Source organism: Natator depressus, chromosome 1 (genome assembly GCF_965152275.1).
Source record: "Natator depressus isolate rNatDep1 chromosome 1, rNatDep2.hap1, whole genome shotgun sequence".
Lineage (NCBI taxonomy): Eukaryota > Metazoa > Chordata > Testudines > Cheloniidae > Natator > Natator depressus.
Genome location: NC_134234.1, coordinates 250,905,940 through 250,931,881, shown reverse-complemented (window position 1 = coordinate 250,931,881; position 25,942 = coordinate 250,905,940). Strand labels below are relative to the sequence as shown.

The following is a 25,942-nucleotide window of genomic DNA, read 5'->3' as shown; positions in this document are numbered from 1 at the left end:
GATGTGCACGAAATAGAGTGTTGCCAGATTGAGACATTAGTTTATGACAAAAGGGATGAAGAGATGAGTTTACCTTAAGTAATTCAAGAATTTTTGGAGAAAGAACAAAATACCATTGTTAAATTGGGAATCTGTCTGACTTGCTCAAGATAATGAATGTAGGAAGCTGAGAAGAGCACACCTGTCTTATTTTTCTTCCACAAAGACTGAAAGTTAACTTGAGCTATCCCATGTACACAATTTGAGCAGATTTAAATACAACCCATTCTCTATGGACTTAAAAATAACAGTACAGTAGAACCTCAGGCGTTACAAACACCAGAATTACCAACTGACTGGGGGGGGGGGGGAAAAGGAGAGAAGAGGACCAAAAAATTCAAGTACAGTCCTGTATTAAACATAAACTACTAAAAAAAAAAATACAGGGAAAATTTAAAAAAGATTTGACAAGGTAAGGAAATTGTTTCTGTGCTTGTTTCATTTAAATTAAGATGGCTAAAAGCAGCATTTTTCTTCTGCATAGTAAAGTTTCAAAGCTATATTAATGTTCAGTTGTAAACTTTTGAAAGAACCACCATAATGTTTTGTAACACCTCCATTCCTGAGGTGTTCGTAACTGAGGTTCTACTGTACCTCTTTAAAAACTAAAATTTGGGTACAACATGCTAGAGCAGGGGCGGGCAAACTTTTTGGCTTGAGGGCCACATCGGGTTTCCAAAAGTGTATGGAGGGCCGGTTAGGGGAGGCTGTGTCTCCCCAAACAGCCAGGCATGTCCCAGCCCCCACCTCCTATCCAGCCCCCGCCAGCTCCCCCAGGACTCCTGTTCCATCCAACCCCCCGTCCCATGACGGCCCCCCTGGGACTCCTACCCCTGCTCCCTGTCCCCTGACCACCCTTGGACCTCCCACCCATGACTGCCCTCTGCCACCCCATCCAATCCCCGCTCTCATTCCTGACTTGCCCCCCTGCCCCATCCAACCCCCCCCACTTCCTGACTGCCCGCCCAGGACCCCTGCCCCCGTTCCCCGCCCTCTCACCAACCCAACCCCTATCCTCACCCCTACCCCCTGACCACCACCCCCCAACTCCCCTACCGCACTGCCTGGAGTACCGGCGGCTGGTGGTGCTACAGCCACGCCGCCCAGAGCACCGGGTCAGGCTGCAGCTCTGCAACTGTGCTGCCCAGAGCATTGCGTGCTGAGGGGGAGGGGGAGGGAGACAGCAGGGGAGGGGCCAGGGGCGAGCCTCCCAGGCCAGGAGCTCAGGGGCCGGGGAAGAGGGTCCTGCAGGCCATAGTTTGCTCACCTCTGTGCTAGTGCTTAGGCTTGACAGTAGGGATTGTAAATAGGTCTCAGAACATCCTACCCACCTTCCTTTTCCTTATAGCTAGGAAGGAAGTCTCAAGACTTTGCTGCTGTAACATGGGTTTGCAGTATGGAAGAGGTTGAGAACCACTGTGCTAGGGAATCAGTTTGCTTTTCTTCCCCTGCCAACCCTGCATTTTGTACCTATTACCCCTCACTATTGTTACCAATAGGACAATATTAACCCACTGGACCCCCTTCTTTCTATAGTTAGGAGGCACTACTAAATAGTAAACAAAAAACTTATTTCATTTTAAATGCGTAACTAATGCTGTAAGAAAGTTGTGATTTTTTGGTCCAAAAGTTGTGGCCAGTTTGTTAAAGTTGCAGTCTGAGGTGGTGTGCAGGACCTGAACTATTGTTCTGTAACTGCCTAGATGTTGAGTTGGCAGCAGGGTCTTTACCCTCTAAAAGGGGCTGGATACCCTGCCCCCCATTCCTCCAATCCCCAGGTTAGGTGTGGGGGACGGACGGACGACAAACACCTGTACCCCAGAGCCATCCCCAGAGAGCCTTGGAGGTCCTGTGGGGTGGGGACTGGCACCACTGGAGCTCCCCTATCCCAGCCCTGTGCAGGCAAAAGCCCCAGCTCTTACCTGGCCTCACTTGTTGGGACCTCCCCAAGCTCATCCCTTGGCGAGACTGAGCAGCCACAAAAGGCAAAGTCCTTAAGATCACAAAGGACCACTGCTGGTTGGTGGGCCCAGCTTGCACCATCTAGCAGCGGCAGAACTGCACGTAGGCAAAATGCGAGGCTAGTGCCAGCAGGGCCAAGTGCCAGCAGTGGTATTCAGCACAAAACCAAGCCAGCAAGCAGAGCCAGCCCTATCTTCCTCATCTGCCTCTGACTCATGATAAAGGGGTGGGTGAACAAATGTAAGTGGCATTGAAACCTCCTGCACCCAGCCGCAATGCCACTCACTCAGTTTTCTTACAGCCTTAGCTTTTTCTACAACCTAGAAAAAGCCTGCACACAAATATAGCTTTCAAGTACTATTATATTTTGAAGCGTGACTAAAGAACATGGGATCCTGGGTTCAGTGTTTGCCACTCAGTGATCTCCAGATTGTGTGCGCGGATTGTGAGGAAAACAACCCAGCACAACAGAGACAACCTGGCTGCTCAAAAAGTATTTGGTTTTAGGAGGAGATTACATGCCAGACAATTCTGCAAACAGAACTCAGTTAATAATTCTGCTGATGTGCAACCGAGAAAAAAAATCCAGCTCACTCGCCTACAGCCATATTTCTCCTCTGCAGCACTAACAGAAGAAAAAGCTCATCAGAATAAGTGAACAGATTTGATTTTGGTTAAAGTCAACAGAAATTGAATAAGATGCTTTTATATCATCAGATTCCAAAACTGGTCATCAGGTTCAATGTTTGTCTCAATGATTCCTGAATCAGACGTATTTTAACTAGATCTTTTTCTTTAAGCTGCCAGCCCTTCAAATACAGCCTAGGATCTGAAAGTCAAACCGAGCTCTTTCCATCTCACACATTAACACTAGTAATAAAGGTTCAACTGGCAAATTGTGCTCTCAGTTACAATAATGCAAACTCAGTCTTAAAACTATGCCTTTTAATACTTGTGCAACCTCACTGCCTTCAATGGGTTTGCACTGGGCAATAAATTTTACTTAGTAAACAATTCTGTTGTTGTGCAGACAGAATAGAAACCAACTCACTCAATCTTAAATGTGTTAGTTCTTCAGGGCTAGCAGCAATAAAAGAATGTCATTAAAACAAATTAGAGTACTTAGCTTAATCCTTGTGTGCAGGGATAAATTATTCTCAGTCATTCTTTTCAGAAATGCACTGCTCTTCAGCTCATTTTCTTACCATCAAATAAAAAGATAACAAACTTTGTATCTACCTTCTGGTGGTTCGTCATTAAGGTATGAAGGAACGTCCTCTTGATTTTTGTCCGTTTGATTCATTATTGCCTAAAAAAGAAATTCACATCTACTGTATATCATTTCTGGTAAAATCTGAAACAATTTTAAAATTTAAATATATGCACATAAAAGTTCCCTCAAAAGGACCCTCTTTTCTGTATGAGATAATAAGCAAACAGCATATTCATTACTATTTTTATTGATGGCTGCGGGTTCAGATTCATCTCCCCAATTTCAATACTGGTGAAGAGTTCTAGAAAATGGAGTCTTTAAGCATAGAACAGGGTCAGACGACACAGTGCAAGCCTCCTTGCCTCACTAGCATGTCTTAACCCTGTCTTGGAGGGATTGCCTTAGACTTGCTGGAGAAAAGGGGTGGGCGTGAAGAAGCCAATGGGATACTGCAATACCTGGCTATAAATTACAGAAGAACAAATTAAATGGTAGAGGTGCAGGAGAGCATACTATATCCAAGAGATTCTTTCGAACCTAGAGAGACAATTTAAGTGATAGGGAACATACAGCAGAATTTGAATGGGTAAAAATTCCAAGTCATAAAAATACACCAGGGTTCTATACTGGTTTCCTGATTAGGAGAGGCAGCAACAGTAATAATGGGCTATTTTAAGCATCTGCACAAAGACCCATCAAGTTGCTTCTCTATGCCTTAAACAATTGCTTTTCGGACCAGCTAGTTCTAGCGCACACTGAGAGGTCCATCTCAGTCTTAAGTAAGGATTTTGTTCAAGTAGCAACCACAGTTGAGCCCCCTAATAGCAACCACAATATAATTAAGTTAGATACTCTCAAACATCATACCAATAATGAGTATTGAATTTCAGAAAGTGCACTATCTAGTCAAGAAAGACTCTAAACTGGAACGTAAAATTAGAGTCCTTAGACTTATCATGGAGGCTACTAAAGCATACCTCTCAGAATACACACATACCTTTAAAGAGAAAAGGAACTAGGAAGGCAAGAAAAAAAATAAGCCGTAACTATGGTTGGCAAAATGGCAAGGATCAAGGGATTATTTGAGCCAAACAGATATCCTTCAGAAAGTGGAAATCCAAACCTGGAAGACAATAGAAATGAGCATAAGCTATAGCAGATGAAATGTAAAACTGCAATTAGGAGGGCTAAAAGGAACTTGTAGTGCAATAGCTGAAGTATACAGATCAGAGGACTGCAGTTTGTGAGATGCTACGCCCACAGGAAGCAATTGAAGCTCATAAGGACGCTGTAGAAAAGCGAAGTTATTTCTTTGCATGACTCTTCACTACAGACTATGTTGACAAGATAGGTACCTCAGACCTACTCTTGTCAGGTAATAAAGATGAGGTAATATAAGAGACAAACATTCACAGAGAAGGTGTTACAACACACAGAAACTAACAGAGAAGTCAATAGGGCCAGATGTTATACATCCAAGAGTTCTGAACGAACACGACGAATTGCTAATGAAGGTGCTGTAACAAACTGCAATCTTTAGGAGCAGTTACCCTGAGAGAAATGAAAAATAGCTTTAAAAAAATAGATGCTATGGCAGATATTGAGAACTACTGACTAGTAAACCTTTCAGTACTTGGCAAACTGATTGAAGTGATAATTAAAATCCGAATTAGAGACCAACCAGATGAATATATGATAGACTAATCAGCTTACCTTCTATAAAAATTATGCCTTTCTAAGCTATCAGAATCCTTTGAACGCATCAACTAAATAGTGTCTAAAGGAGAACCAGCTGAAACTGTTTGGCCTTTCAAGAACGTCTGTAAAAGATCCTCACAAGAGACTGGTAAAGAAATTACAGAGTCACATTGTTGCTTTTTATCCTTACTGCCAGGTATTAGAAACTGGCTAAGGAGACAAAAACGGAGAATAGGAATAAATGGACAGTTTTGAACATGGCAAAAAGATTAGCAGGGGGCCACAAGGTTTAATGCCAGGACTACCTGTTTAAATATATGTACTAATGAACAGAAAAAGGTGGTGACCAGTGAGGTAATAAGTTTCACAGATACCACCTATCAGCCCCCAAAAAGCATCAGAGTCCCATTCTGCCAGGCATGGGTACAAACATGAAACAAAAAGACAATCATGCCTGTCCCAAAGAGCTCAAACTATACATGACAGACAGAAACAAAGTTTGACAAAATAGACAGATGGGATGGGGAGAAGTACGACAAAGAGGTAACTAAGTGAACAGCTATACAAAATTTAGGTTAGTTGGAACTAGAAGATAACTAAGAACTTCAGATGGACCTGACAAAGGTAGGTGAACAGGCAGCAAGTTGGGAGATGAATTTCAGACTAGAAATTCCGAGTCTAAAGATGAAGCATAAAAGAAAGGATAGCAGTATATAAAACAAGAGGTACAGAAAAGGTAAAAAGATGCTTTTATTGTCCTTCATATAATAAAAGAAGGAAAGTATGTTCAGTGAAACTGAATAGCAGCAAATCTGAAACTGACAAGGGAAAAGCTTGTGGGGGGGAGGGGGAGCAGCATAGTTAACATGTGGAACACCCTGCCACTAGGAATCTTTGAAGCAAAGAGCCAAATAGGATTTTTTTTTAAGTCAGATATTTCTATGGATAATGCGTATCTAGTGCTACATTAGACAGCGGTAAAACAATATTGTTTTAGTGGGATATAAACCATGAAGTATGAGAGTTTAAGACTATCCTTGCCCATTAGTGGACTGGAAGAAGCTTCCCCTGGGAAGAGGATTATTCCATAATTGTCTACTTCAAGATTTCTTGCCAATTCCCCTGAAGCATCTGATACTGACACAGGATACCGGACTAGAAGGACCACTGGTCTGATTTGGTATGGCAATTCTTATTTACTAGTCTACATCTCCCTTTAGATTATTGGGGTCTACAATAAGTGAAAACATTAAACATTGAACCCTGCACTGTTCCTCAGATGTCATCCACAAACTTGACGGTTTAAACAGTTAAAACATTAAAACTTATCTCCATTTGTCAGTTTCTAATTCATGTTGTAATATTGTACTTATTTTAATCTAGTTTACATTCAGCCATCTCCTTTATCAGTTTAATGTCATCACAGAAATAGCTTGCCGACATCTAAATACTACAGCTAGTATCATGGTTCTCTAGTTCTCAGGTTGGTTTATCAGAATCTGTTAGAATTGTACTGATTATAGTTACAAAAGGTGCTATGATGAGTACTTTTGAGTTTTTACACATGAAATGCTAGGTTTCAAAGCTTCAGAACTGCTGATCTATTATACCAGTACTTTAAGGCATGTATTGGATTTTAGTAGTATCATGGGTTGTGTTTAAACAAGTTTGTCGAATAACCAACACCTACTAATTATCAGTACTAGGGAAGGTGACAAATAACCAACAATTCTGACTGGCATAAGCTGTCGTGAGCTACAGCTCACTCCATGCAAAGGAGACGCCCCCCACCCCCGCAAAAAAAACAAAAACCCTACACCGTAACTATAAAAGCTCTTTTCTACTCAGAAGTTGTCCAGTTAACTAGAGAACCAACTCTCTTAAGATATTAGGGGCTCATCAATGAGGCTGATTAGCCAGATTCAAAGGGATCCCTCCCCAAAATATTCGACCTCCAGCAATACAGGTCTGTGAAACTTCTGTGACAAACTATGCCAATTGTATTTGATCTGAGCCCATTGTAATGGAAAGTACTTTTTAAAAAAGGCTATTTTATACATTAATAAAGGACATTCACCATGATGTGTAGATGACAAACAAAAGGGAAAAAAAAAAGGTGTTCATATTCCTGAAGAAAGTGTACTAGAAAGCAAGATCTGCATTTTAAAGTGAATACAATAAATGTTTAAAACTACTACACTGAAGGTAGTGTTTTATTTAGTTGTGATACCTAAATTAAGTAATATTGCAATGTTCTATAAAACAGCGGTTGTGTTCCACTCCAGAAGAGACTATTTTTGAGGTAGGTAAATGGATTATTCTATGCACATATGCAGCAAGGCTTGTCAGTCTGACATCAATCCTGTGCATGATAATGGAGTGGCTGATGCAGGACTTAATTATATTACCCTCCTTTAATTAAACACCAATCAACATGAGTTTATGGAAAACAGATCCTGTCAAACTAACTTGATGTTAGTATCTTTTTTTGATGAGCCTACAAGTTTGGTTGATAAATGTAAGTGTTGAGATAATACACCTAGACTTCTGTAAGGCATTTGACTTGGTACCAAACAACATTTGATTAAAAACCTAAAAAGATAAAATTAACATGGATTAAGTGGATTAAAAGCTGTTATAGATCTCAAAATGTAACTGTAAACAGGAAATCATCGAGTGAGTGAGTGTGTTGCCAGTGGGGTCCCGCAGGGATCAGTTATTGGCCCTATGCTATAATGTTTTTATCAATGACTTGGAAGAAAACAAACAATCACGGATACAAATTTGCAGATGACACAAAAAATGGGGGAAATGAAAGGACAGGTCACGGATACAGAGCGATCTGGACTGCTTAGTAAGCTGGGCGCAAGCAAGCAATATGCGTTTTGATACGTATAAATGTATACACCTAGGAATAAAGAATGTAGGCCATATTTACAGGATGGGGAACTCTATCCTGGGAAGATTTGGGGGTCATGGTGGATAATCAGCTGAACGCGAGTTCCCAGTGCAACACACTGGCTAAAAGGGTTAATGTGATCTTTGAATGCACACAAAAGAGGAATGCTGAGATGGAACAGAGAGGTTATTTTACCTCTGTGTTTACCACTGGTCCAACTGTTGCTGGAATACTGTGTCCAGTTCTGGTGACCACAGTTCAAGAAGGATATTGATAAATTGGAGAGGGTTCAAAAAGAGCCACAAGAATAACTAAAGGATTAGAAACCATGCCTTGTAGTAATAGACTGAGCTCCCTGAATCTATTTAGTTTAATAAAGAGAAGTTTAAGGGGTGAGTTGATTGCAGTCTAAGTATCTACATGGGGAACAACTACTTGACAAAATGGAATCTTCATTCTAGCAGAGAAAGATCTAACACGATCCAATGGCTGGAAGTTGAAGCTAAACAAATTCAGACTGGAAATAAGGCGTATGTTTTTTAACAGTGAGGGTAGTTAACCCCAGGAAGGGTTGTGGTGGACTCTCCATCACTAGCAATTTATAAATTAAGACTGGATGTTTTTCTACTATTCTCTAGGAATTATTTTGGAGACGTTCTATGGCCTGTGTAATACAGGAAGTCAGACTAGATCACAGTGGACCCTTCTGGCTTTGGAATCTACAAATCCAATTTAACTATTAAGACTAAAACTGGAAGTAACACATTAGCAACATGTAAATTAAAATCTGGTTTAAATTAAAATTAAATTTTATCTATCCTGATATATGACTTAACATTCATAATTAAAGTAGCAAGTTACTTATTGAAAGTCTCCATTTTCCTATCAATTTTTCCAAAAAGTTGTCTTTGGTGGGCTGAAATTTTGCTAAACATATTATTGGACAAATTTTCTTAACAGACTAATTTTTTGGTAAATGTGTAGAAAATCCATTCAGCTATTTTTGAGCTGTTGGGTCAGAAAATAATTTCTTTCTGAAAAAAATACAAACGTTTGTACATGGCTACTTCAAAAGATGGGTAGATATGAATAAATACTGTAGGATGAAAACAGTAAATTATGTAGTAAGCAATCAAAAACTGGGGTTTTGCTTAAGTACAAAATAAACTGCTGTTTTAAGTTGCAGAACTATGAAGTTATGCAAAAAAGCCATGCAACTATATATTATGTAGGTATCTTCAGAGCAGATAACTACACAGCTTTAAGATGCCACAGCTAGAGGTTATAGTTTTTTTTTTTTTCCTTTGAAGACATAAAAAGAGAACCAAGTGCAGAAATGTATAATATGGAAACAGTTGCATGTTTCAGAAAAGATAGGAACTATGTAAATTAGAATTCCTGTATCAATGTTAACTCATCTACATTGCAGATATTAGGCACTTTTGATTAACCAAGAGTAGGGAATCCATATGGGCAATTCTCGGGGGGGGGGGGGGGGGGGAGGGGGGAGAAGAGAAGAGTTAATTACCACGGTAAACAGTGGTTCATGGAGAGCATGGCCCATATGGAACCCCATGTCTCAAATTAAGGATTCCTATGTTAGTGAAAGAAACTAGAGGGTGGTTGGAGGGACAAGGTGGGCCCATCTGGGTCTTAAAGGACACTGCTTGCTAGAAGTTCCTGATCTCGTACAGGACTCTCGCATCAGACTGTTCAGGATGGACAAAATACAGTGAGTGAGGCAGCTGTTGAATATTTATTTTTATCCTCGCTGTTCAGTGAATGGATCTGTCTCATTCACTGTATGCTATCCAACCCGTGCATTTAAAGAGCTTTGAAACCTGGCCTCATTTATTACACAGAGTGTAATATGTCCACAGAAAAATGTTAAAAATGTACCCTCAACTACAGCATAAATCCAGTTTTAGGTGGATAATTGCAGACAGAATGTAGCCAAAAATAAAGAGTTCTGTGAATTTTTGCCTCATTCCCCCTGCACCATCCAACCTGTATACTAAGTGAGACAAACATAAGACCGTATGAGTTAATGTGATTAAGAGGTGCATCATAAAGCGTACGCACAAGTAGCAAAGTTAAAGACATATGAGGAACCCGAATTTTGGTACTTCCTGATTTTTCAGTGTAACTTTGCAACCTTACCATACTTTGAATGTAGTTTTTGGATGGAAATTTCATCATGTGAAACAAGTTCTTAGAATACACAAGATACACTCTCAATAAGGCAAGGGCCCTTGAAGACCCTACCTCATTTAATTCACATTACTAGATCATATAGAATGAGACACTGTTTCTATGAAGCACTGCCTCATTGAATATGTTCTGTGAGTGTCCATATACACTTGCACATGCAATGTGGTATTTTTCTTTCTATTTTCTCACATGTGCAAAATGCTAATAAAACAGAAAGATCATTAGCTTAAAAGCTTACTCTATGTTAAAACCCAGTACACACGTCAAGTCCAGTTTTTAAACGCTTAACTTAGTGAAAATCCATTTTGGTTTGACCAAGAGGTACATCTCCAACGTATGGTCTCTGTTTCTGCCTAAACCTTTGAGGTACTAGAGCCATTCAAAACAGGAATTGTAGTTTCTCCTCTTTAACATACTGGCAGAAGTATTTATCATGCTCCATACTCAAAAAAGTGGCTGAAAAGGCTTTGACTAATCTTTCAAAACCCCTTATTCTCAGCAGACAAAAGATATGGACGTTTCAGCCCAAAAGATGAAAGTTTTACAGAGTTATTGAAAAAAAAATAAGAAGTTCTTTAGAACAGAAAATGAACACGAGTAGGCAACCTTATGCACAGGAGTTACTACAGGTGCCAAATACAAGACTCTACTCAGGATGTACAAAATGATAAAATTAACACTGCTGCAAGTACCTGAACAAAAACAGAAAGTGTTAGAAAATGCTCAGATTAGTTGTGTAACGTTCCTGTGCATTAATACAGTTATTTCACTGAATAAAACAAAGGTTATCACTTACCAAATATAATACTTCATTCAGCAGTTTCCACAATGATATTCTATATAAACCTAAGAGAAAGTAACATTTTTAATTACATCTTACAGGGCAGTGTTTCCAAAGTGATTTGCTTACTTGTGTCATTCTGACATGCATTTGTGAGCCTCTCACTATACACCCTCTCCCCCAAAACGATACAATAAGGACACTTAAGTACTAAAGGAGAGAGCCAACATTTCACAAGTTTTATTTCACCTCTAACCTCTGTAGTCTTGGGCAATGGGAATAATGTCCACCTACTCCACATAGTGTCATGTGAAAGGCTTGGGAACTAGGTGTCAAGATGGAAACTTTCCTTAACAAGCTGGGGGGGAGGGGGATGTCTTAAACCAGCAATTTGTGCAGAATTTTAGCTTTCATTAAGAAGAGTTCGGTTTCTAGTTGTTACAGTTTAGATTACCTTCCAAACATGAACTAATGCAGCACTATCTTTCTGAGTTCGCAGACAAAACCCTGCTCAGTGTTTCCACAGCTAGGTGTCCCAAGCAGCAGCGTGAAATCTACATAACTGGTTTGTTTCAATACTACTAGGCAGAACCCTGTGGGAAGGAGTGAAACTTACAAGAAGCAGGTCAATTTTACTTTGCTACTGCTGCTTGGAAAGATTATGAGAAGCAGCTTCAAAGGCACTGGAACTATTTACCTGGGAAAAGTGCTCCAAGCCAACCAATTACCATGTCAGGCTCAGGAAGGGGCGGAGAACTACCATCCCCCTATATGCTCCTAAACAGTCAGGAGCAATAGTGGGCACCTTGCAGCCCCATCAGGGCAAACCACTGGCAGGCCACTAGACCATTTGTTTACATTTTCACGGCTGCCTGCAGCTCCCAGTGGCCGTGGTTTGCCATTCCTGGCCAATGGGAGCTGCAGGAAGTGGCACAAACCTGGCCACCACTTCCCGGGAACAGCGAACCACAGCCACTGGAAGCTGCGGGCGGCCATGCAAATGTAAACAAATGGTCTGGTGCCCCACCAGCGGCTTGCCCTGACGGGCCACGTGTGGCCTACGGGCTGCTGATTGCCCACCACTGTTCAGGAAGCTTGGAGACCGAGGTCATGAAGAAAAGAGTTCCTCCTCCTTTCCAGCAAACACAGGAGACTTCAAAAATTCATCAGATACCTACTAGCCATAGGCTGAAACAAAAGATGCAGCCCCCAAAACAAGATGCAAGGAACTGCACCTTAGAAAAAATCCTAGCACTTTCTACTACAGCATAAGTGTGGGGTAAGAAGGGAGACTGGAAGGAAAGCACTCCCACTAAGCTGCTCATCAGGGTACTGTTCCCATTTTGATTACCCCTGACTACTAATTTCCTACTTTAAACCTTAGTGCTAAGTGTTATGGTTAAAAGTGCTAAATCTTCCTTGGCACACCCACGGGTTTCCGCGTCCAGCAGACACCGGAGGACACCATCGCAGAGATCCTACGAGATGCAGCCAGGATCGACTCCTCCCAACTGGCACCATGGCAGACGATCAATACCTTGAACATCCTCCTGATCCCCCATATTTCATTCATCTTGAGGGGATCTGCCGTGGTGAAGGTACCTCTTAACAAGGTAGACACCACCACCAGACAGCTGGTAAAGAAGTGGATGTTTCTTCCCCAGAAGGCCAGCAATGAACTGGTGTACATCTCACACAGGCAGGGCAGCGCCAATGTTCCTCGAATGGGTGATCTGTGTGATGTTGCAGTGATCACTCATGCCTTCCGCCTTCTGTCATGCCCGGATGCCACGGCGAGGAAAATCACGGAAAGTGCTATGCAGGATGCAGTCAAGAAACGACTCACCAGAACCCCCCTCCAACCAAGATGTCGCCACCTACCTGACTGGCTCGCTGGAAGGCGAATTTGGAAGAGAGGGGGGAGACTTTGCTTCACTCTGGACTTGTGCCCATGACTGGAGAAGCGTATCGGCTGCCACTGGACGTGGTGCGAAGAACGCCAGGAGCTGGGAGTCCTGGTGCCACAGGTGAAGAATATAGATCATACTATCATCACTCCAAGAGCGAGAACCATGCTGGAGAGGACCCTGAAGGATGCCATCTGCTGCCAATATGTGGAAAACCTGAAACGGAAGCCGGACCAGGGCAAGGTGTTCGAGGTGATGTGCAAGTGGGACACCAGCAACCACTTGCTCCCAGGGGGCAGCTTCACCTGATTTGCCGACTGGAGGTTCATCCACAGGGCCCAGCTCAGCTACGTCCCGCTGAACAAAGCTGTCCACCACAGCAATCAGGACAAGTGATGCAGGAAGTGCGGCTATGCCAACGAGACGCTACCCCATGTCCTGTGCAGCCTCAAGCCCCATTCCAGAGCCTAGCAGCTGTGACACAACGCCATCCAAGATCGCCTGGCCAAAGCCATCCCGCCGTCCATGGGGAAGGTTGCCGTAAACTCCGCCATCCCCGGAACCAACAGCCAACTGCGACAGGACATCGTCATCACCAACAAGGACTGGAAGAAGATCATCATGATAGGCGTCACAGCGCCCTTTGAGAACAGGACCTCGGCCTTCCACGATGCCAGAGCTCAAAAAGTAGAGAAATATGCCCCTCTGGCTGATACTTTGAGAGCTAAGGATTACCAGATTCAGACACACGCACTAATCATCGGAGCCTTGGGAGCATCGTACCCCAATAATGAGCGAGTGCTGAGAGAACGTGGAATCGGTCAACACTACGCTCGGCTGATGCAGCAACTCATGGTGTCGGATACCATCAGGTGGTTGAGGGACATCTACATAGAACACATCACCGGACATCGGCAATACCAGGAGGGATGAGCTGGAGTGCCGATGAGAAGTGCAGACAGGAAAGTAACAAATACTTTCCTCATGGATTGTATTTTCTAAAGGGACAACCTACCTAATTCTCAATTACTGAGGGACAATCTCCACTCATTGATATATTTTGCTTTCCACAACCAAATCTCCGTATAACTTTTCCATGCATGATGTACCCGAGTATTTGGATTCTAAAATCTAAACTGTATTGTTAAATCTATTCACCTCAATTTGTGTTATTGCTGATTATGTACTCTATGTATCATATGACTTTTAAAAACAAAGTTTGTATTTGTGGATAATCTAAGCACTATACCCAGATGTACACTCTTTTCTCAACCTATGTAGTATATAATTTAACATTAGCTTTAATAAAAAATTTTAAATCTGTTCTTATTAGTTTAGCATCCACCCAGACACACTGTGGGTCACGCTGCTTTCCAGGAGAGGAGCATGTCTTATTTTTGCTGCCCCTCTCAAGAAAATCTATTTCAGTTAATTTAGGTGACTGGTCTGAAGTTTGTTGGTTCCTGAAACAAGAGAGTGCATCAACACCATCATACACTCAGCCAGAAATGCAGTAAGGACCCAACAGTGTGCCCAGTGTTAGTATTATTATGGAGAAACAGGACTTCTATTTAAAACCCAGTTTTCAAGCCTCTCTAAAATCTACACACACAGTGAGATCAGCCTGAGAACTGACATAGTATTTCTGGGGACAGGGACAGGGTGCAGTTTGCAGGGCAAATGTGAGGTCAGTTGACCAAAATGTACCTGAGATACAGACCCTCATCCATATGAGCAGCTTTAAATTGTAAATCTTTTTGTAAACTTTTTTTTGGTGCAGAAAGAAGAAAGGAAGGAGGAATCAAACAAAAAAAATCTTATATCCCTGGACTGTGATCTAGTATCCAGCAACAGGCTCAAATTCCAGAAGTATAGCAAGAAAAATATTGGATGTTCTTTGGTTCTGGAGATGAGCCATTCCTGGATCAATGCTGAAGTGCAGAGGTGCCAGTAGCGAACAAGACCACCACCAAAGAAAGAACAGTACCAACTAAAAGCAGGCTCATTGAGTAAGTTTGCAGGAGCCAACCCAGTTAGCAAGCAATCTACCACATTAAAAGAAATAAAACATGTTAGAAGTCTGAAGTGCAGAGTCAAGGTAACATTTCTCCTACACAATACCAACCTTAACTCTGTCCCTATAGCAATGCCAAGAAGAACTGGGAACATTACAATACCTAACACTAATAGAAATTTTCTCTACACCCATAACAATTTGAAGTCAGAACTCTTTACTTATGTACTCCAGTGGACCCTCGATATGCTCTGGACAGCATCACTGCTCTGGAGAGTACTTGCTGCTAGTAGTCAGAAATCACACTGCAGAAAAAGGTTTACGGAGGAGCAAGGTACTGAATTAAATGGGACAGAGCTAAGGTTATGCAAGTGGACCTTCACTCTACATTTGTTTGTTTTCCAACATGTGTATTTTTGAAATTAAACTCATGGCAAGGGAAGTGGCCTGTCCCCCACTACCTAACATCTCTCATGCATTACCAAGATGTTGTCTCCCATCTCCACTTTGCCAGTGAAGTCAGCCTTCATTGCCTACTTTAAGTTTTCCATATGAGCACCTTTGTGCTTTTTCCAATGCTGTCTCTTATGCCTGGAATGAGTTCCTTGTCCTCTTTCAAATTCCTCATTAAATTTTCTTTGCTACGATATCTAAAAAAATTAAAACTTGATTATTCTTGTCTTATACTTAGATTGTAGGCTCTTTGGGGCAGGGGCCTTCTTTTTGTTTAGAATGTGTACAGTGTCTAGTACAACGGAACAACAAGGAGTCCAGTAGCACCTAAAAGATAAGTAGGGTTTTTACCCATGAAAGCTTATGCTCAAATAAATCTGTTCGGTGGCACCTGAAAGACTAAGATTTATTTGAGCATAAGCTTTCGTGGGTAAAAACCCCACTTATCTTTTAGGTGCCACCGGACCCCTTATTGTTTTTGTGGATACAGACTAACACGGCTAACCCCTGATACTTAGTACAATGGAGTCTAGGTTGATGACTTAGGTTCCCAGGCTCTACCGCTATACCAATATGAACTCTGAGTACCTGCAACCTTGACTTGATGGTAACAAAGGGTTTTAGCTTTTTAAATATGAATTTGTTCTTGTGACAGTCAAGTAAACAAGTGTTTACTGGGTAGCCTTAGAAGTTGGTGTATAAGCTAATGTTAATTTGTGCATTTAAATTACCTGTCCACCTACAAAATCCTACTGTACTTCCATCCCTTACTCAAGAGGAGATTTATGAAAACACATAGCTTCCTTTCAGGCCAATTTCCATTCAGTGAGCTGTGCTTCAATAGTAAGTATTTCAGTTTAAAGCTAAAGGTAAAAAAATAAACTTGTAGTAACTCAGCAATGCTAGACACATTCTGCAATTGTTTTCTATATAAAAACTGCCATATCTTCATTCATACGGCTGTAAGTGAGAGCTTTAACGAACAAGTGCAGGGACCTGCCCAACAATATTTGCACAGAGATTGTCTATTAGCTTAGTGCAACCACCACAGCTAGTGGTGTGGTTATAAAATAATAAGTTTATTTTCAGGCTAAACCAAGTAGGTAGCTGCATTAAGTCAATAGTGACCAAGTTTAAGTAATGAACTATTTGCATACAATTTGTGATACCTTATTCATATATATTTTGCTGTAACAGCCTATTTAGGAGACAATGCAACTTATTATGGGGAACACTGATAAAAACTGTGACAAGTGTTTCATATTTTACATTACTACTGTAACCCAAAACAATTCTGAATTGATAAAGGATAGCACAAACAGACAAAAAAAAAAAAAACCAAACAAACAAAGAGGAATGATCAAGGAAGAAAAGATTTTCAGGTGAAATTGTGAGAGAATAGCTGAAGCAGAGAGAGAAAGAAAAAGAGTAATAGCTGCAGAGAAGGCTTTCACACCAACTGTTGCAATAAACAAGATTCTGTGGAAGAATGGAGCGAGGGTCAGCACCAGACAAGTTGAAAGGGAAGAGAATAAAGCCAGACCCTTGACCTAGCCTAAAGTCCATAGAGAAATTAAGAACCCAGGCACTTTTGAGCTGGATCCTGAAGTTAACTGAGAACTAGAGGAGGAATCCAAGGCTGTAATGCAGTCCAATTTCTTTCAACTTGCAAACACAGGTAACGCCACTGCAGCATTCATTCACACATTAAAATTTAACAGACTCTCCGGTGAACCAAGGAATATTGTTTTGAAGCAAAATCCTGCTCCATCCCCTAGTGTTTTTCCCTTCCATTTTATATTTGGAAATCTCCTAAATCAGATTTTAGGACAAAGAACATGTAAGCAAATTTCCACATAAGTTGTGAGGAGACAGTTTATCATTTCCTCTCTATTTTGAGTAAGCTCTGGGTGCCTCTGGCCCAATGTAGGCTGCTGTCAGCTGAAAACAAACTTGAGTGATCTTATAACCACTGCCTTCCTAACTGCAGTTCCTCCAGTGGGGACCCTGAAGCCAGAAAGTGGGAACTTCTTGGACAGCAGGAATGACGTGGCAGGAGAGGCAGTGATTTAACCTGGAGCCGCTGCCACAGGCTGCCTGGGCTCCTTCTTTGCCCCCACCCCCTTCTGCTCTTCCACGTTGTGCACAACCTCCGGCTCCAGGCACATGAACACCTCCCTCCCCGGCCAGAGTGCACAGAAGGCCGAATTCTGCTCTCAGTTACACTTGGCCAAGCCCCGCTTTTTCTTTTTTTTTTCTTTTTTTTTTTTTTTGGGGGGGGGGGAGAGGGGAAGAGATGTGTCACCTGCAGCTAACGCCCCCAAAGCTGCTGATGCTAACTTCCCGGGGGGGAGGGGGGTGTTAAGGAGCGATGTGCGTGTACTACAGCCAGACACATCACACACCCCGCTTCCCTTCTGCATCACGGGGGGCAGCAGAGTCACCCCTGAAGGGCGGCACAACGAGGCCCCAGGAAGAGAGAGGCCGAGCAAGAGGAGCCCAGGGGGAAGGTTACCCGGGGGGGCGGACCCGGGCAGGTCTTTCCTTTGTGCCCTCTCCCACCCCGCGCCAGGGCGACTCGCTCGGGGCGGCTCCAGATGCGCGGCTCTGCCCCCGGCAGGCTCCCTCCTACCCGGCAGGGTCCAGCCAGAGACACCCCCCCGCCACTGTCGCGACGCAGCCCCCCGGGCTCATGGGAATCCAGCCCGGGAGCCTCCGCCGCCAGCGCTGCCCCGCGGCTCCCCGGGGAGCCGGCGCCCGCCGAGCGGCCAGGCTGCTGTGGCCCCGCGCTACTCACCCGCCGTCGGGAAGGGGAAGGCGCCCGCCGGCTGCACCCCGCTCCCTGGCCGGCGCACACTTAACTCTCCTGCGCCGCTGCTCTGCCGCTGCTGCCGCTGCCGACGTGGCGCCCTACGCGGCCCGCCCCGCAGACCCCGCCCTAGCCCGGCCCCCGGCCCCCACCCCCCGGAGGGGCGCGCAGGCGCCGGCTCCCGCCTGCCCCCGTGTGTCGCCCGGGGCCGGGCAGGGGTCCGGCCCTCGTCCCTCAGCTGCTGACTGGCCGGGCAGGGCGATGGGCCCTGGCCCCGCCTCACATGGCCCTGCTGGGGAAAAGGTCCCGCGGAAGGGGGAGGGGGGAGATCAGCCAAACTCTGAGCTGTTGCCCCCCCTCCTCCCCGCCTCCCCGAAACGCCTGCTCTTGGAATGCTGTGGTGTGTGGATAAGAAGCACAATCCCCCACCCTGTGGCCAGCTCTGTAACTTTCTAAGGCCTGGGCTACACCTGATTGCTGGGCTCTACCCTACGAAGTGACCTGGGCTGAATTACAGCATTCAGGGCTGTGAAAAATGTCATGCCCCTGACAGTGGAGTTAAGTCGACCGAAGAGCCCCAGTGTCCAACAGCGTCGACAGGAGAATTCCTCCCTCGACCTAGCTACCTCCTGTGGGAGAGGTGGGTTTACTATAATGAATGATGAAAGAGCCTCTCCCATCCATTCCTGTGGCTCAGCTGCAGCTTTCACATTTCTAGTGTAGACATAGCTTAAAATGTAGGTGGACCTAGCTACATCACTCAGGGCTGTTAAGAATTTCACTCCCTCCCTGAGGTAATTAGATCAACCTAATCCCCACTCTAGACAGAGCTAGATGAACAGAAGAATAATTCTATCGACCATGCTACCTACCACCTCTTGATGACACGGATTTAATAATTTTATTAAGATGATGTTGAAGTAAAAAGAAAACGGTACAGAGTTTAAGCATAGAAGTTTCTAGTTATGAGGGAATAAGGTACAGATTATCAAGGGGTGAGAAATTCGGTTTAGGAACGGGTGGCGTAAGGAATACATAATCTGCAGTCTCCCCGATTGGGGGCAAAAGGTTAACGGGTCAAAGTACAGACATTGAGATATGGGGGTATGTTGTTCATATAATGGCTATGTTCAGGTGTGGAGTATAATGAGTGGATACGATGATGAGGATGGATTTACCCTCATTTAGTGGGATTTAATGTTGAGTGAGTTTATGGTTCCAGTTCATATGGTCCAATGGAAAAAGTCTCTCAGTCCTTTTCCCATAGTTGATGCACGATGTCATACCGGCTCACACCTCCTGGTACTGTTGGTGGCCGGCGATGTGTTAGATATAAATGTCCCTGGACCATCGGATGGTGTCCGAGACCATGAGGCCGTGATCCCACAGGTCCGCAGCACTACTACAGTGACAGAAAACCCCCTTCCATAGCTGTAGTAAGTGTCCCCACTGCAACAGCATAGCTGCAGCACTTCAGCTGTGTCACTGTGTAGACATAAGCTGTGTCTACACTCATAAATTTCACCGCAAAAAGAAAACCACCTCCACGAGACGCATACAGCTCTTGCCACCGGTGATGCTTTTGCAGTGATGTGCAAGTGAAGACACATTCTTCCTGTTTACACAGCTTTTAGCCTCCGGAGGATATGCCACAGTGCCCAGGTGACCAGTCTGGCCAGCAACTCTGCTGCTCTGATGCCAGGTAAACAGACATCCACCCCTCCCCCTGTAAAGCCCCAGGAACTTTGAAACTCCCCTTCCTCTTTTCTTGGCAAGTGCTCACTTATCTGGCCAGGTGACAATGCCTGCTCCACGGAGCAAATGATCCCCTGCTAGGAGCAATGCTGAGCTACTGGATCTTATCAGTGTTTGGGGAGAGGAGGCTGTGCAGGGACCCAGGATGCCCCCCTCCCCCTTCCCACAAGACTCATCGTCAAACTGGAGAGAGCTGCACTGTAGGATAGCTGCCCTAGGGAACTGCTCTCATCCAGGATGGAAGTGCTGCTAATGTAAACACTCTCTGATGCCTGAGGAATTAAGTGAGTATACAAACCAGTACTTTACTTTCACCGGTTCTCTATCACCAGTGAAACTTACAGTGCAAAACCTCTCATACCCTGAGTGACATAGTTATACCGACCTAACCCACTGTGTAGACAGCACCTCCCATCAACATAGCTGCTGCCTCTCAGGGAGACAGATTAACTATGTGGATGGGAGAAGTCTTTCATCATTGTAGCATCATCTTTACTAAAGCACTACAGTGGCATAGCTGTGCCACTGTAGTGCTCTACCTGAAGACAAGCCCTTAATATATTGCTTGTGTATGTGCACACTTAGCTCCTTGCATCGGTGCTGCACGTACTCACCAGGAATACCTGTGTCAATGCCCGGTGCGGTGCACCATGGGTACATATCCCAGTGTGCAACTGTGGCCGTCCAGCGCCCTGTCTTTTGGGAAATTTTGGCACTCCATGGTGGGGGAGAAAGAAGTCACACAAAGGTGACTGATAGTAAGGGATCAACTTCCCAGCATGCAATTATCTCCATCCCATAATATCATCTATATCCCATAATTTTTGCACCTTTTTAAAAAATCCCATGAACCTGCATGGCCCTTCTCGCTGTTTGCCATCTCTGACAGGAATATAGAGTCTGCACAGCCCTGCATTATTGTCATGAATATTGGAAGCACAGGATGCACTATCCTTCAGTATTTGCAGAGCCGCAAGAAGAACAAAATCAGCATGGAACATGACAATTTCTTGGAGGACAGATTGCTGTGGGACACAGCAAGGACAAATTCAAGGCTGTTGGTGGCATTCACAGAGTAGTTGCAGATGGTGGAGTTCTGGTTCTGGGCCCAAGACACGAGCAGGGACCACATCATAATGCAGGCTTGGGCTGATGAGCAGTGGCTCCAGAACTTTTCGATGTGCAAGGCCACATTCCTGGATCTGTGTGCTGAGCTTTCCCTGTCCAGCACAAGGACACCAGAAGAAGAGCTGCAGTGAAAATGAAGACGTGAGTGGCGATCGCACTGTGGAAACTTGCAACGCTGGATTGCTACTGGTTAGTGAGAAATCATTTTGGAGTTGGAAAATCCACTGCGGAGGCTGCTGTCATGCAAATGTGCAGGGCCCTTAATGTCTCCTGTTACGCAGGATTGTGACTCTCAGCAATGTGCAGGACATAATGGACGGATTTGAAGCAGTGGGGTTCCTGAACTATGGTGGAGCAATAGACAGTACACATAGCCCTATTTTGGCACCAGACCACTTTGCCACAAAGTACATCAACAGAAAGAGCAATTTTTCTACGCAAGCATTGGTGAATCATCCGGGACACTTTGCTGACACTAGTGTGGACTGGACAGGGAAGGTACATGATGCTCTCATCTTTAAGAACACAGGGCTGTTCAGAAATCTAAAAGCAGGGTCTTTCTCTCCCAACCAGCGGATTACCATTGGTGATGCTGAAATGCCCCTTTCCCCTCTGGCTCATGAAGCGGTACACTGGCCACCTTGATAGCACCAAGGAAAGATTCAACTACTGGCTCAGCAGGTGCAGAATGACAGTTGAATGTGTTTTCGGTAGTTGCTGGCGATGTTTACTCACAAGATTGGATCTCAGTGAAAAAAAATCTCAATGGTTATAGTTGCCTGCTGTGTCCTGCAAAATATCAGTGAAGCAAAGGGGGAAAAGTTGCCGACAGGGTGGAATGCAGAGGTGAAGAAGCTGTATGTTGTGTTTGAACAAGGCAACACACAGCAATTAGAAGAGCTCAATGCAGAGCTATCCAGCTCAGGGAAGCTTTGAAAGAGCACTTTAACAATGACCCACAATAATGCATTACGGTATACTGTGCTCTACCTGGCCCTGCTGTTTTGGGGCCTGTTAGGAATTCTGTGGTGCTTGGTGCACATCAGTGAATATAGCACTGTCAATGCACCTATTAATTTTGTGGTGCTTAATATACATTTGTAATTATTTCACTGTTTGTCACTGATCCTATGAGTTGTGTCACACTGTACAACAACAAGTAAGTGGGTGCTCTCAGAGCTGCTAGGCATTCTGCAGCATATATTGTGAATTATTAAAGATGAATTATTTTTCAAATAATAGAATTTTATTCAGTAACAAAACCAGTGCAAAGAAAAATCTGTGCAATTTAAAAGCACATTAATGTATTATTTTTTTAATGTATTTTAAGAATTTAGCAAGGAGAAAGAACATTTATGTCCCTTTTACCTGCACATAAAGTAACCGTGGCTCTCATAGGTCAGTGTATGTGAAGCTGTGGTTGGTCCTTAATGTCCCCCAGTGTGAAGGTGGAGGTTGAGGTAGGGGTAGGCATGTGGCCCCTAATGCCACATGGAATGTTGAGGAAGGATATAGGGAGGTGCTGTACTGGAGTTCTCCACGCACTGCATAGGGAGGTGAACCCATGACTGTTGAACTTGTAGGTCCACAAGAGTCTGCACCATCTACATTTGCTGCCAGAGAAGTCCCATTATGTCCTTGTGCAGCTCCCTCTCCTTTTCCTGTGGGGACTCCTGGGTCTTACTCCGGTCTTCTCTTTCCTTTTCCAGGCTGTTTGCAATATTCACCCTCCAGGCCCTTTGCTCATGGTCTGTTGCAGCACTCACTTGCAGGATCTCGCTGAACATGTCATCCCAAGTCCTCTTCTTTCTCCTCCTTTCCTGGCTCAGGTGTTCCATGGGTATGTACAGCAGACCCTTCAAGGCTGCAACAGCAGCAGCTACAGATAAAACACACAGAGATAGCATTGACACTTCTGTTTTGGAGTGCTTGTGCACAGCACCACTCACAGCACCAGGCATGGTGAGTACGGCCTTCTGGGGGGAGGGTAATGAGGAGGAAATTCCTCAGTTGCATGAAGCTTTGAGTATAAGGCAATGGTCCTGAACACTGGCACCATTTTCCACTGGTAGTGGTGATTTTAGCTGTTATCTCACTCATGATGGTGGCAAAGACACAGAGCACAGCTGCTGCTGGTGTCCGAAGTCTTCCTGGCCCATATGCTGCTAGCCTGTGTATTGCAGTGGTGCCTGCTGAAGTTATTGCTGACTGGCCTGGGAAAGTGTCCTACCGTGGAGGAAGAAAAAAGGCTGCCACCCTAGAAACCTTTACAAGGGGGTTGCAGAGTAGCTCCATGAAAGTTTCATTGAGATCTCTCAGGAGGATTCAAGGGACACCACTGCATACGCAAACAACCTTCTCTGCATAGCCCAACCTGCCTGACTCTACTGGGGAATGAAAAGAAGTTACCAACTCTACCTCTCTCTGTTGTACCACTATAGCTTCTAGTCGGAGTAAATTAATGAAAAGTCAATAGCTGTGTCCTGTTAAGTTGGAGGTGCCAATCAGTGCATTATTGTAGCGGGAAATACAATTACACGCTCACCTGGAGTTCCTTCCTCTGCATCGCGCTTTCCTGAGCTTGACTTTGCTGAGACTGCAGTGGCGTCTCAAACAGGTCCTTCCTTGTGGCATAGCTGGATCCTGACTGCATGCGCCCATCTTCCTCCTCCACGTTCTCACTGTTCATGCCAAGAGCCTGTGACCCAGGTATCCATGGTGGTGTGCAGGGTGGTGGTGAGCTCTCCACCAAGTACGGCATGCAGCTCTTTGTTAAAGCGTCAAGGCTGCAGCTCTGCACAGGATCAATTGTTTGCCTCCCTAGCCTTCCGCATGCCTGATGCGGTTCCTTCACTTTCATGAGGCAGTGCTGGTGATCCCTGTAGTATCCCTTCTCCTGCATCCCCCCCTGCAATCTGCTTTTAGATGTCCACGTGTCTATGGCTGGTCCGTAGTGCTGCCTGCACAGCCTCTTCTCTCCACAAGCCCAGGAGATCCAATATCTCCCGACTACTCCAAGCTGGAGCATGTCTGGAGCATGTTGCCGGCATGGTCCACTAGACAGTTGTGCACAACAATGGAGAGCTGCTAGGTGTGCTTGCCAAGGTAGATAATGAGGAAAAGGCATTTCAAAGATGTGTGGTGTTTTAAAGGGGTAAGGAGGCCTTCTGATCTCTGTGAATCCTGGGCAGTGGAGTACACAACTGTGACCAGAACAGTCAGTGTTAGGCACTGTGGGACAATTGCTGGAGAACTGTTAGGGTTAACATGAGTAACTCTGTGTCTACACTTGTGCTGCTTTGACCTCAATACACCAATCACGGCTCAGTGCCGCTCAGGGAGGTGGTGTTACTGCATTGCTGTAATGGGTCGCGTACATCGATGGGAGACAAATTTAAGTGTAGACACATGCACAAATAGGTAGATGCCAGGCGGCTTACAATGACCTACGTTTGTGGTGTAGATCAGGTCATACCCTAACAAGCAGGACACTGAGATCAGAGGCCTAGGACAGCCCCTTTCCTGTTAGATGGAGAGCAGCAGCCAACATACAGGAGACTGCATACCGTGCATCCAGAACAATTTGTGACTAAATAAAGGATCATACAGAGACCTTGTTCCAGGCACAGCTCTCTTTGCTATAATGGGCCAGGTCTTAGGGTCCAGCCAAATTACACAAAGCAAGCCGGGGTGTGTTTGTGTTTACATGACATACAGCTCAGCTTTGTACTCTCCTGGTCCCACGGGCCACTGTGTGCAGGCCTGGTCTCACTGTGCTGAGTCCAAGGACCGTTCTCCCTTAGTTGGGCTGCTAACAGCCCCAAAAGGCCAAAACCAAAGCCATGGAATGGTACAGGTTAGTAGGGTCCTAGCCAGGTCATGCTTCCTCCAGCCACACCACCTGTACTGCCAACAAAGGGAAGCACAGGAGCCTCTACACCCCCAGCGTGCTGGGCCAGATAAACCAGCTCTACACCTGCAATGTGGTGCAAACTGACATGTATATAGTGCCTTTTATCCCAGATATGGTATGTATGTGCAGCACGCCTGAAATGTCACTTGTAAGGAGGACAGCGGCAGCCAACTAGCACAGGGCTCAGGAAGAGAGAATTTGTTAGCCAACACCACCAGGGCAAATCGCTGTTCTGAGTGCTGGCTAAAGATGAAGAGCTGAGTACCATGCAGCTTTGAACACGTTTAGAAATAGGGATTCTGTCTGCCTGCAAGAAAATTAAATAGACCCTGCGACTTTTTGTTAGAGTAGGTTTCCAGTGTTGTGCAGAGTGCTGGTTGTCACCCTCCACCCCAAAGGGGTTGCATTTCAGTTATGCTTTATCTATGTAGTGCAATATTCTTCCCTCTGCTTCTGAAAACAGAGGAGAGCCAAAACCACTAGCTCCTGGCTAAGTATATGGAAGAGTGTAGAAGTGAGTGCTTGAGGCCTCCTTCCAGATGTTTCTCCACTGCAGCTCCATTAGCTTACCCCTGGATTTGCAGGGAGACATAATGCAGATGGGGGTTAAGCTGGTGAGGATCTGATCTCTTGCAGCATGCTCCTCTCCGCTACCCCTCAGATTTTTGATGTGAAATCCAGTCAGACTAGACTGCTAGTGCCACAGACTGTTGCTAGAACCAGAGACTTCCTTCCATGGCTGCTGTTGTGAAGCTGCAGTGGGAGTCAGTGGTGGGGTAGCAGTGCATAAGCACGGGCTTGCCTGGGTGTCAAGAAGCCTTGTGGCTTAAAGAGCTAAAATCCCTGCACACTGCATGGGAGGAGACAAACTTTATCCCTCAAGGTAGCTTAGCTTCGAGAAGGGAACTCATAGCATTTCCGGTCCCCTGCATGGGAAAATCCCAGCTAGGGTAGAATAAGGCCCCTAGTTTGTAAGACTCTTTGAGATCCTTCCGGATTTAAATGGTATCAGAGATGGAAATTATTATTATTCTTTAAAGCGAGACCGGTCAGGAACTCTCCTGGCTGTTAGCATGTGTTGGCAGTTGGGAGAAAGCCCCTTCCCTTATCCCATTCCAACTGCTACAGCTCCCTCAGTCGACAGCCTTCTCCATCAGTCC

General features: G+C 44.6%; 1 protein-coding gene across 2 annotated transcripts in view; it reads right to left on the bottom strand.

Annotated features, from left to right (window-relative positions):
* The window catches only part of TMEM263 (transmembrane protein 263), a 31,340-nt gene extending 13,238 nt beyond the window's left edge, over nt 1-18,102 (bottom strand). The window contains exons 1-4 of one of the 2 annotated variants that reach the window (XM_074949811.1): nt 17,975-18,058; nt 10,819-10,868; nt 4,212-4,337; nt 3,241-3,310 (exon numbers count right to left, since the gene is read on the bottom strand). In XM_074949811.1, coding sequence (XP_074805912.1) covers nt 3,241-3,304 — 64 coding nt within the window. In that variant the 5' untranslated portion in view covers nt 3,305-3,310; nt 4,212-4,337; nt 10,819-10,868; nt 17,975-18,058. Of the gene's footprint in view, nt 1-3,240; nt 3,311-4,211; nt 4,338-10,818; nt 10,869-17,974 lie in introns of both variants that reach the window. The other variant, XM_074949821.1, reaches the window with a different exon arrangement.
* Between the last annotated feature and the right edge of the window lie 7,840 nt (nt 18,103-25,942).